This window comes from Lacerta agilis, chromosome 17, assembly GCF_009819535.1.
Source record: "Lacerta agilis isolate rLacAgi1 chromosome 17, rLacAgi1.pri, whole genome shotgun sequence".
NCBI classification, from domain to species: domain Eukaryota; kingdom Metazoa; phylum Chordata; class Lepidosauria; order Squamata; family Lacertidae; genus Lacerta; species Lacerta agilis.
The window spans coordinates 13,992,045-14,004,744 of record NC_046328.1 but is presented as its reverse complement, the minus strand read 5'-3'; the positions used below and the strand labels follow the sequence as shown (position 1 = coordinate 14,004,744).

The 12,700-nt window shown below is 46.1% G+C and overlaps 1 protein-coding gene across 5 annotated transcripts in view; it reads right to left on the bottom strand.

Moving 5' to 3' along the window:
* Positions 1–12,700, bottom strand: part of CABIN1 (calcineurin binding protein 1) — a 59,596-nt gene that overhangs the window by 9,888 nt on the left and 37,008 nt on the right. For all 5 annotated transcript variants that reach the window (XM_033174653.1, XM_033174654.1, XM_033174656.1 and 2 more), the window contains exons 29-32: positions 11,501–11,664; positions 5,199–5,295; positions 4,447–5,109; positions 3,425–3,499 (exon numbers count right to left, since the gene is read on the bottom strand). In XM_033174653.1, the coding sequence (XP_033030544.1) occupies positions 3,425–3,499; positions 4,447–5,109; positions 5,199–5,295; positions 11,501–11,664 (999 nt within the window). The remainder of the gene's footprint in view (positions 1–3,424; positions 3,500–4,446; positions 5,110–5,198; positions 5,296–11,500; positions 11,665–12,700) is intronic.

Sequence of the window (12,700 nt, the reverse complement as noted above, 5' to 3'; positions counted from 1 at the left end):
TCACAGGATAAAACACAAGATAAAAACACAAGTAAAATAATCAAAACAAAACAACGAACCCTTCTTCCCACAGACCCATTTAAAAGGCTGTAGAATATTAATAAGCCAAAGGCCTGGTTGAAGAGAAACGTTTTCGCCTGGTACCTAAAATATATATAGTGAAGGTGCCAGTCGAACCTCCCTCGGGAGGGCATTCCACAAATGGGGAGCCACTACAGAAAAGGCCTATTTTTGTGTTGACACCCTCTGGACCTTAAGTGAAGGAGACACAGACACACGAAGAAGGGTGTTAAACAGGTTTCACCTCAGGAAGGGAGGAAGCAGACCCTGACCCATCTAACTTGGTGTCATCTCTACACTGACTGGCAGCAATGGCTCACCAAGGTTTCAGGCAGGGCATCTTTGCCAGGCCTACCCAGAGATGCTGCTGGGGGTCTGAGGGGAGACCTTCTGCATGCAAAGCAGGTGTTCTGGCCCTGAGCTAGGGCTGGTTGTCACCAGCTGCCTTCAGGGCTGTCAGAACCTACAAAGCCCAGCAGCACCAACAAGCCTGAAATGACCTACTGGGACATCTTTAGATGGGGAACCAAATAATTGCATTAACGTAACAAGCAGCATCCCCAGTTGGTGGGGCTGCAGGGAGGAGTGTTTTCCCCTTGAGAGAATCACCAGCTTGCTCGTCCAGGGACATGAATGGCTTGTGAAAGGACGAGGGGGTTAAATAATCAAGCCAATTCGCTTTAGCGGGCTGCTTCACACACTGACTGCTAACTTCCTCGATGCACGCTAGCAATTAACAACTGCGGTGGTGTTATTTTTCAAACACAGCAGCCCCAAGAGGCACAGAGAACAAGGGGGCTAATTAGTGGGTTATGCTGGAACATTGGTACTTCAGGGCCTTTTGATTTTCTAATCAAGGAGATGGTATTCCACACAGATGGAACAATTAAAGAAAAACAAAAGGAACCACGGAGGAAAGCTTTTTGGAAGTAAGGTCCCAAGAATTTATGCCCAACACCGCCCCCCTCTCCCAGCTTTGGAGAGAAGGGAAGGCAAAATCTCCCCAAGTCAGGAGCCTGTCTGAAGCCTCCTTCTAAGGAGCAAGTCAGAGCTGAGAAAAGCCAAACTAAAGTGAAGAAAAACATCTCAACAAGCCTCACTAAACTTTACTGTTTACTAAGCAGGTAGCGAAACAAAAAACAAAATATGCAATAATTTTAACACATTTCATGGAATGAGTATGCTTATTTCAAGACAAGAGAATGAGAAATCTAGCCATGTGCCAAATGAGAAGAATCCCAGTAGCCAGATGAATTCAGCCTGGTGGACTTTGCTCTCATAAGGGTTACAAAGTTAGAGGTCACCTTAGAGGCCACCCCCGATCCTGGCAGGGATTGTCCCGCTGCAACATCCCAGGTGGGTGACCAAACAAGCTTTGATTGAAACAGATATCGCCAGGATATTAACATGAACAAAATAATGCATTTCAAATACAGTGGGACCTCTGGTAAAGAATGCTTCTGGTTACGAGCTCCGCTAACCCAGAAGTAGCTGCTCCTGGTTGCCAACTTTGCCCTAGGATGTGAACGGAAATCGCGCACCATAGGTGCGCGCACCGCGGGGCACGCCTCAGGATAAGAATGGTTTCAGGATAAGAATGATATCTGGGACAAATTAAAGTTCGTAACCAGAGGTACCACTGTACCTGTATACAAATCTTACTTGCAATACACATCACCATCATGGAAAATCCTCCACATCAATTCCAGACGGATGTGTATTTTATAATTACAATTTCCAACTGCAAGGTCAAGGTTTTTCAAACTGCAATGTCAAGTTTATCAAAAGAAAGATATGGCAACTTATGGTATATTATTGATACACACACACACACACACACACACACACATATATATATAATAAAAAGAGTGACAAAAACACAGCCTGGGCCACTGTATTTTTACACAGGAGGGAGCTGCAAGTAAGATTTGTATATAAAGTAGCTGAAACACAATAAAATAATTGCAATTGGAATTTTCCATATATTGTTACTTTTATATTGCTGTTATTAGTTTTACCTTTATATCCCACCTTTCCCCCCTATGGAACTCAAGGCAGTGTGTGCACCTGTGACTCCTTTCCCATTTTACCCTATGAGGCAGCTTACGCCGAGATCTCCCAGTGAAAGTTTCGTGGCGGAGAGGGGACTTGAACCCTGCCCTCTCAGGTGGTAGATCCACACTCCAATCCCTACGCTAAGATGGCTCTCTAAATTTAATCATTCACTGTCTTGAAATAACTACATTCATTTTCTGTAAATTGTGCGTTGAAATAATTGCATTTAAAATTTTTTAAGCTGCAGCCGCTTATACGATATGAGAATAAATCCCACCAAATGCAGGGTGGGATTTGTTTCAGGGTAAACGTGTAGAGAATTGTATGTTTAGTTTGGTTTTAAAACACTTGATGTTTTACACGCGACAGTAAAGTCAAGCAAAGCATTTTGCAGAGCTTTGTTTTCTCTTGTCTTCCAGGCCTCTTTGGGCAGTGGTGATTTGCCTCAGTTGCTCTTCTGGCAAGTCAGAACTGGACACTTGAAGAGAGGGACATAGGCAGCTGCGTGGGGGTCAGGAGGGAAGGTGGTGGTGGTCCCAGGCAGCATTTTGAAGGCAGCCTGGCAGAGAGCAGCCCTGGCAGAGCAAGGCAGCCCAAAGGTCAATTCCAGAGACCACTCACTGATCATAGACAGATAGAGATGGGGGCGGGGGGAGAGCACCTTCAGTGCTATAAGAAACACTAACCTGGCAACAAACCAGGTTAATAAAAGCAGCTATTGTAAGACAGAAGAGGCATGATGGGGCCCTGACTGGCTCCAACTTCAAGAGATGAGGCTGCTGAAGAGGCTGTGAGTCCTGGAAGACCTGCTCCCTGCCTTGCAGGCCTTTTCTACCTGACCTGCGAAGGCAGGGCCTGGAATGACTCCAGCTACAAAAGCTGAGGCTGCTGAACAAGCTTGGGTGTTGTTTTTAGGGGTTTTTGTTGGAGTGGGGGCTGTTGCCATTACTGATATTTTGTGTTTATTTTAGACCTCATTACAGATTTATGTGGAAAAGTTTGATTTGGTTGTGTACTTTTTGGTGTTTTATTTATGGTTTACAACTACTTTTGTTATGCTTGCAGGTTGTAACTATGTACTTTTTCATGTTGTAAGCCACCTGGAGCATGGTTTGAACTATGGAGAGGTGGAATATAAATAAATAAATAAATAAATAAATAAATAAATAAATAAATATGCTGTATGTATGATGAAAAGGAGAGCAAATGGCCACAAAGCTGGAGGGGGACCTTCTGCTTCCTTCTCTCGCAAGCCTGAGGACGCCACACACCTGGTGGTGCTCAAGAGCCTAGCAAGCTCAGAACTTACTTGCTTCTGTGCAGAGGCCCCCACATGCACCTGGCAGAACTTGACAGCTTGTTCCAAGGCTGCTTCTTCATCCACCTGCAGAAACAAACCCACACCATGAGCAGAAGCAAGTCCACAAATGCCCACAGGAAAGGCAGCCTCCGGAGCCAAAAGGCAACATATCCTCACTTGAAATTTGCTACAATGCAACTTGCAATCGAAGTCTTGGCGAGTGAATTCATTTTGCAAAATTTCAATCGGGACTTCATGTTGTGCCCCTCCTGGGCGGCTGCTTTAATGACCCCCATTGGCCTGACCAGTGGGACAACGTCAAGGAGTGGCGCTACAGGCCCAGCCCCCTGGCAGAGGTGCTGCTGCCACAGACTGGGATGGTGTGTGAGTGGAACAGACGGGTGTGGCCTGGGATAGTTCTGAATGGACCTGCACCACCCAACCTTCCCTGCTGGCCTGGCCTGCCTCTGCATCATTGCAAGAGACAAGTCATGCTGCTGCTACTGCTAGGAGGTTTTGTCTGCAGTACTGTCCCTCTCTGATAAAAAATTATGCCGGAAAATAAATGGGCAACGTGGAAACTGACCAGAGCTCCAACTGGTGCAGTGCTGATCCTGCCCCACGGGGCTTAGCGTAAACAGATAGGTCAGGCAAGGAAGAGGGTGTTGCCTCAGTTCCCTGGATTTTCTAAGAACGAGACCATTTGGGGACTGATCACCACCCATGAAGTCCTCAGAAGGCAGCCCTGTTTAGGGAAGTTTTTAATCTGTGATATTCTAATGTATTTTAATATTTGTTGGAAGCCGCCCAGAGTGGCCGGGAGACCTAGCCAGATGGGCAGGGAACAAATAATAAATTATTATTATTATTATTATTCTCCTGAGAGCCCACACCAAGCCGCCATAGTGACAGCCACCAGCATTCTTCCTTGGTCACCGTGGAACAAATAAGACAACACAGACAATAATACAAGACCCTGTTGGCTTCTCGCCAACATGACAGCAAAGGCACATTTCAACCCTGCTTCTTACTTGCTTAATGAGCATGTACGTGTCAGACATGATCTTCTCGATCTTGGCCAGGTCGTAAGTCATGACCTTCTGACCCTGCTGCCACACACGATAAGCATCCAGGAGGAGGGTCTTCCCCGACTCTGTGTCATCGATCAGTTTCCTTTTCCGGCTTGGCCTCTGGCTGACCTCCTCCATCGGAGCTGCCTGGACACGGACTTTGGCCACCTCCAACTGCTGGTGCTTAGAGCTGATGCTTAGGTCCTCCAAGGACAGTTCAGCTGTCCGGCTGCTCTCTAAGCTTTTGTCCTTAGGAATCCGTCCAGGCAACCCTCGGGTCGAATCAGGGCATCCATAGGAAGAGCCCATTTTTTCAGGATCCTCAGAATATCCTTCCGAGTCCATGAGCTCTGTTGAGCCCGGCTGGGGAGCCTCTTTTGCTTCTCCCTCAGGGGTTGCCTCCCGTAGCTCTGCTGTGTCCATGGGGGTGGGGGGCTGCTGCACCCCCTGGGCTGCTTCTTTCACCCCATTCTCTGCACCATAAGCTGCCACCCCGCCTTCAGACAAGGCTGCCTTTTGCGGGAGGGCTTCCTGTCCTTCTTCCGCATTTGCTATGTTAGAGACATCGGTCGTCATCCTGGACGCAAAAAAGCTGCAGCACTTGGAGTCTGGATCTTCGGAGACCTTTAAAAGAGACACAGAATTTATCCCCTTGAATTAGGAGGGGAGCCCCCCCCCCCACCAAGAAGCATGCAGGGGTTTTAGGGCCTTACCTCGGTGAGCTCATTCAGCATGTCCTCCAGCACAGTCACTGTGAGGACGAAGGCACGCTGGGCAAGGACCTGGCGGTCTGCATCCCGCAAGTACTTCCTGCAGCACAGGAAAAAAAGAGGACAGGAAGGCATTTGATTATAGGACATGCAGATGCATTTGAAATCGAGGAGAAAGCATTTGCAAATGCTCTGGATCCTGCTGGATTTATCTGTCTCCAAGAACCACCTAGATGAAGCAACTGCTGGCCACCACACACCCCTTTGAAATCACAAAACTAAGAATCCAGAGTTCACTTGGCTCAATCTGGCCAGAGTTTCCTTTCCCACCACTGGTGCTTTGCTCAGGTCCAAGGCTACGGCATCATTTGCTACTCCAGTTCATTCCTGACATACAGAAGGCCTCCCCTGAAATATATTCATTTTGGGCTGGTGGAAAAGATGTCTCCCACCTAACCATGTGAACTCCAACGATGCTAAGTGGGTAGCTTGGCTGATGATGAGTATTTACGAGCCTATAGCCCTTAAACCAAAAAGCTCACGAATTTCCAGAAGCATCTTTTAACTGCACAAACAAGACGTGAGCTGAGCCAGAATACAAACAAAACCATGGTACTCTGTGCTAAAAGAAAGGGAGACCGTCTTGCCCACCCAGTTTCTGACAAACCAGCCTTCAAATGAGGGTTAATCTTAACCAGAGCTCACCACTGTGACTGATAATACCTTCAGAAGACCACCAGATCCCTCTGAATACCAGTTTCTTGGGAATCACAAGTGGAGAGAAAGCCACTTGCACTCAGGTCCTGCTTGCGGACATCCAAGAAGTACCTGGCTGGCCACTGTTGAGACCAGGAATAGATGGCCCCTGTGGCCCAATCCAGTTAAAGGACTCTTCAGATGTCCCCAAGATATCATTTTGTTCAAAATGCACCAAAGACTACAATGGTATTTCTTTAACCTGAGGCAAGTGTGTCTCTTTTTCTTTCATACACATACACAATAAAGAAGTTTCACTCCAGTCTAGTGAGCTTGCTCAAAGAAAACAAACTTCCTTCGACCGCTCTCGCACAAAGCCAGAAGCAAAGGCCCAACAATACTTCCATTTTGCGATTTTATCCAGCGGCAGCTTCAGTCTTAAGAGCCACAAATGATTATGTGCTGGCATGGACTATGTTTAAATCCTTTGGCTATGCTGAGAATCTAAGCAGGCCAGCACAAGAATGTTGCGTATCCCCCAGTAACTCACTGGGAACCGCCTCTAGACCTTAGGCGGCTGTTTCCAAAGATACGCCCCTCACTGTGTGGCTCTATTCTGAGGCCTACCAAGTCCTCCAAGGCTCCTGCACCAAGAGGGGAATTGATGCAAGGAAGCAACAGGGGCAGTGGCTCCTTTCCTCATCCCAGCAATATTTTTGTGAGAGGGGAATAGAGAGATATAGTGTGTGCCGGGCCTTCCTTCTCCATCATCAGAGTGTATGGCTACTAGCTGAGGATTCCCTAGAGGTACCAGCAGCGCCTAACACTCCTGGCCTTGAGCAAGGCCTTTCCTTCCTCCTCCATTAACCTCCAACAGTATTTGCATAACATTCGTGCAAACACTGCCCTGGTCTTTCTCATGGCTTCCTACACAGGCTGGAAGGCCTCTCCTTAGCTACTCTCTGCACCATCATGTCTTTACCCCTTGCTTAGGTAGAGTCCCCTTCAGTGGACGTCCCTTGAGTTTTCAACCGTATGTGGTTGTCAGGAGATCCATGTGTTACTCGTATGTAGGGCACCCACATAGGGACTCAGGAGTGGGGTCATGATGCTGCCCACTCCCCCACTGGTACTGAGTGTTGCAGCTGCTCATGAGGAGGAGTTCCTTCCATATTCAACCCACAACCATTTGGGGCAAGGCTAGCCCAGGGACAGGGCAATGAGGGTGACCACATTCCTGCTTCACCGTGTGCATGTCCTTGCCCACAACAGCAAAGCCTGACTTGCTTTGCTCTTAAAAGCCCATAGCCTTCTATTTAAAGAGGAACAATGAACATAGAAAAAGACACTCCTCCCACATTTGCTTCCACCGCCGGGTACCCACGCAGAAGCTCTCAAACAAATATTTAAATCCTTTTAGAAATCATGCTTAATATCAACGTGTTTGGCTTCTAACTGGGTTTGTTGACATCCGCTGGGAGTCACCAGGGCTTCTTAGCCTGTCCTGAACTCCAGAACACCTTCCTGTTGCAACAGCATGCAAAAAGGCTGTTTGTCTTTTCCATGCACCAACTCAGGAAATCTACTCAAATCCATACACAGAGCATCACCAGATCCGCTTCACTTGCACAGAGATGAAAACTGAAATTATGATGATTCCATTTCCCCTCACTTGCAGCTGCCGACAGCCCCCGATTAGACCCTGATGGAGTAAATTACTCCACTGCTAAATGAACATGCCAGCCAGTCTCCAGAAGGCCAAACACAGTGAAGAACATCTCAAACAAGGCACTGAAGGGGCAGGGAAGGGAGCCAGCATGGCGTAGTGGTTAAGAGCAATAGACTCGTAATCTGGTGAACCGGGTTCGCTTCCCCGCTCGTCCACATGCAGCTGCTGGGTGACCTTGGGCTAGTCACAATTCTCTGAAGTCTCTCAGCCTCCCTCACCTCATAGAGTGTTTGTTGTTGGGGAGGAAGGGAAAGGAGATTGTTAGCCACTTTGAGACTCCTTAAGGGGAGTGAAAGGCGGGATATCAAGTCCAAACTCTTCTTTGTACTCACAAGATTTCCTGGGCAATGGACTGGCTGGAATTGGCCGTATCAGATACTTGGCACTGAATGAGGCCCACAATTAGAGATGCATTGCCTAGCATCATGAAAAAGGGAGTAACCAGGCAACTTATTCTTAATGCATAGCAATCAAGTTGACCTCCTAGGGCCGCTATCAATTCTCTCAGATAATTTTTTTATTATTTTAAGCTTAAATAATGACCCTCCATCACCAGAGGAAATCGAGAGGCATCCAGGTTAAGAAAGACTTTGACTTTCTAACTGCTTCCTCTTTGCCAAACAACACTGCAAAATTAAGTTCCTAGTTTATTAAAAGTTAGCTTTTATGAGCAATTCTTCAGCCAGAAATTATGGAGGGATGAAGAGCCTCAGCCATGGCGCTCCCTCTGTGACACGCAGGTAGCGAAAGCTCCTCTTTTTGCCAAAGAGGTATTCTTAGCTAAGGGGAATCCTCAGAAGCTAATCAGCTGAACAGCAGGGTGCTGCTGCTGCTAACATACAAGTGGAAATGAAGGTGAAGCTGTGATTTGATGTGACAGTCAATGCTGGGAACCTCAATAACCTCAATAATTCACTTGTCACCAAACCAGGTGGCTCTCCAATAGGCAGAGAAAGGGAGGAGGAAAAGGTATGGCGGTTTAAATTCTCCAGGGTACCCCTGCCGTTTGTTCCCCGAAAAGGGGCCTACAATCCTATTGAGAGTACTGGATACCATCCCAACCAAGGAAGAGTGGCAAGCAAAGTTCATGGAGTACGCAGAAATGGCAAAACGTATGGGAACAATAAGAAATCAAGAAGTGTTTTTATTAAAGAATGGGGATGTTATGTAGATTATTTAAAGAATCCTTGTAAACAACTAAATACATTAGCAGGATTAACATAAAATCAAGCATTTAAAATGTGATCTTGGGGGGAAATTAATTAGAATTTTTTAAAAAAGATGTTAAGGGAGATGTGCAGTTTAATTAAACAAATTCACTATGTAACCAGAGGAGTGGGGGGAAGTCAAAATGAGGGATACAAATGTAAAGAAGGATTATTGTTGTTAAATTGAAAACTGAAAATATTTTTAATAGAGTACTGGATAGAGGAGAGAACTGCAATGCAGCAGCACTCCATGCAGGGGCGGGGGGGGGGGGGGTCACAAAGCAGCCCTCCATGATGGAGGCTGTGCATGAGCAAAAGCTCTAAGGAGAAACTTAGGAGAAACTGGCAGCCATGGAGGCAAAGAGACAGCCTAGAGAGGAGGGTGAAAACTTAGCCCGTTTCTGCCTGCTGGCAGTGACTGGCAAGTGAAAATCACACACGGACAGTCACACATGTTCTGGATGTTTTTCGCCAGTTAGCTAGTTAGTTGTTCAAAACTTTTTTTAATATTGTGTTTTAATGTTGTAACCCATGCTGGGATCTTAGGGTGAAGAGAGGGTAACAAATGATGACGATGACAACAACAGCAGCAGCCGTAGTAGGGGCAGTAGTACTGTAGTTGTAATAATACTACTAATAATATATGTTTTATTGTATTTGCAGATACTGCTGTGCACTGTATTTACAATTTATGCGAGTGGGCAGTATGTTTTTATAAAACAATTAAGTTAGATTGGCTTTCCTAAATGTCAGCCATTGCTATAGCTTTGTTCATTGGTTTAAAAACCCGAAAGGGAGGAACTGGCAAGGTCCTCACCAAACAACTAGGCGAACAATTTGCCTCTCACATTGGGCCCTATGACTGCCACTCTGAGGTTCTTCGCAATCAAGAGGCATTTTCAATTTATGAAAAACAAAAACAAGGGTTAGACTTGCTTGCTTGTTTAAAAAATTGAATCTGGGAATTTGGGGGTTCTGGCTTATCCGGTGCAGGAGGTATGGAACTGATGAACAGTTTTTCCTGCCCGCCCTCCTTTTCCCCCTATACCATAGCACTGCTCTACCACGCTGGCTCCCTGAACCACTTTCCACCCAAAGAACTGGCAGCAGCTAGTAGCCAGCAGCGATGTGGGTGGAAGATTTCTTCCTTTTAGAAATGCATTGTTTCATAAAATTGATTATTAGCACAATGTATGCACACAATGCATGCCAAACTGGGCAACTGGAAGAGATGCAATATCAGTCAAATCTAACATAAAGCGGTTATTAACTTTTTCCAAGGGGCCATCCCTAGGAAGCAGATATATTTATGGGCACAGCTGTTAACCCACGCTAAATTTAGTATGCTGGCACTCTTCGGAGCCTTCATGTGTTTTTCTTGAAATCTAATCAATTTTCAAGCAGTCCAGAAAACATTGATTCTGCAGCAAAGCTTGAATTGAATATGCTTGAATGTAACGTTTAAATCACACTTCGTTGATTCCACCCCCTCCCCCAAATGAAATATTTCAGTTCACCTGCTTTTGGCCACTGGAAAAGCCTTTCAGGTATTTGTTCAAAACATAACATTAAAACACAATAGCGCTTGGTGGGAAGGTGCTCAGCCTGCCTCTTGACTGAGGGATGCACAGGGGATTGAGACCCTTACCATTGTGGGGAAAGGGCCAGAGTGCAGGGGGAAGGGGCCTGCTTTGCCTGGAGAAGGTCGCAGGTTCAATCCTCATTGACATCTCCAGTCAGTGTAGGCGATATTGAGCCCATCTATCTCAGTATGAGGCAGTGTCCTTATGCTGAGAACTTTAAATGTGAAAGTTGCTCTATTGAAAGGAATCAGGACTGTGAGTCTTGCATTTAGCTCTGCTAAAAGACCTTGAAATAATTAAAGCCAGCAAAGGATCTACACCGTCAGTTTATGGGGGAAAGGAAAGAGATCCCCCCCCCCCCCCGCGCACGATGCCATCCGATGTACAAAACGAGAAAAAGCAAAAGGGATGTAAAAATGGAACTGTTAAACTGCTGTTGTTACTGTCAAAGAAAGATCTGAGGGAGCCTATCTGCTATTTTGATCTGTGACACACACCCCCCCCCCACATGCTTCTCCAAAATGATCATATTCCCACCTTAAGAGCTCAACTGCTTTGAGCAGTCAAAGATGGAAGAGTGGTTTCTGAGCTGTTGGAAATGCAGTTGATGTTATTTGCTGAACTCTTGTGGTGGGAATAGCTTCCAAAAGGCCTCCAAGGGTACAAAAGGCATGAACCAGTTCCCCGCTCCTCTGTAATCTCTATTCCCCCACCCTCACCTGTATCCTCTTCCTATCTTTTTGCTCCTCTCCTTTCCTGGAAAGGATTTTTTGTACAGTATCTATTTTCAACACTGAGAGCAGCTGAAGGGGGCCTACAAATGACAAGAGATTTGCAGGGTATACAGTGGGGAGGAAAGTGCCCGGATTTGGCCTCTGATGAACTGCTCTGCATTAAAGCCAAGATACAGCTTGTTCAGTCTAGACAGCAAGGCTTCAAGGCCGAAAACAAACACTTTTGCAAGCCAACCATTGTTATTCTCTAACTAAATATATATCTGTAAGAGCTAAGAACGGTTTCGGCCACACGGGGGAGGGGTCAGCATCTTAGCATTTCAAGCCAGAAATGAGAAACCTGAGCCATCCTCACTTTCCCTGGTCGGGGGTCCTCTGCAGCATAGATGAGACTTTCAGCAGGGTGTTGTAATCCTTGAGCTGCGACAAGACGTTGAGCAGAAGGACGATGGAGCGGTTCATATGAGAGGCAAAGCTACCAGGGCGATCAATTTCATCCACGGGGATGCGCCAGATTCCCTGCACAGGGGAAGAAACCATCAACGGTGGGAAGCAGGTATTGCGAGTGACAGGAGGGTTGTTTGGCACAGGGCAACAACCTCAAAGGGGGCCTCACATTTAGACATTTGTTCAATTTTTGGCATTCGGGGAGTTTTTATGCACACTTGACCCAAATGTGGCACACGCTCACAGCTAAAACAGCATTCGTGAATATACCTCACTTTATTTTTGATGCCTTGTTTTTGGATTGCCACTTTGATTTTTATTCTATCTAGGGGGCCTCAAAAGCAGAAAGTTGCCAGGGCCTCTCTGGGTCTCTGAGAAGGCCTAGTGACAGCTTTGGACAGAAGTTTCTTCCCCACCTGCAGTTTCAATATATGAAATGCAACTGGAATGAATTCATTCAGGATTTCCAAGCTGAAACTGAAAGGCTTCATCGGGCACAGAGAATATGTAAACAAACAAACCATGACATTCCACTGCAGGGCAGACATTCTTGATCTTAACTTTGTTATCCAAGACATCACGCAAAGGGCAAGTATAAGAATTTTTCTAGGCCTGAATAGAGATATTTGCAGACCTAGCAAAGCAAACTCCCCATGTAAAGTGAGAATTAAAAAACCCAGAGAAGATGCCCATTGAGGAGGTAATGTACACAGGACTCAAAGGGCTAAACAAACAGAAGTACTGCAGGCCTGTTTTTTTGTAAAAGGCTACACAAGTAACTCAGTTCCCAAGAGGCAACTGAATTCCCAGCCTTCGAGCATTTTTCTTTTAACAAACAAGAGTCCACAAAATGATGGAAGATTTAAAAAAGGAAGGTGAAGAGTGTGTGCTGTGTGCCATTAAGACACCACCCAATGGATACCCCGTGGCACTTTTGCAACCACATTCTCACATGGTCCAAAGCTTCTCCTTGACTAATGTTCCATACTAACCATACATTCAAGGCACATTTGAGTGTGCCCCCAAAGAATCATGGAACCTCTAGTTTACCCCTCCCAAAGCTACAATTCACAGTGCCCTGAATAAACTTAGTTCTCGGATTCTTTCG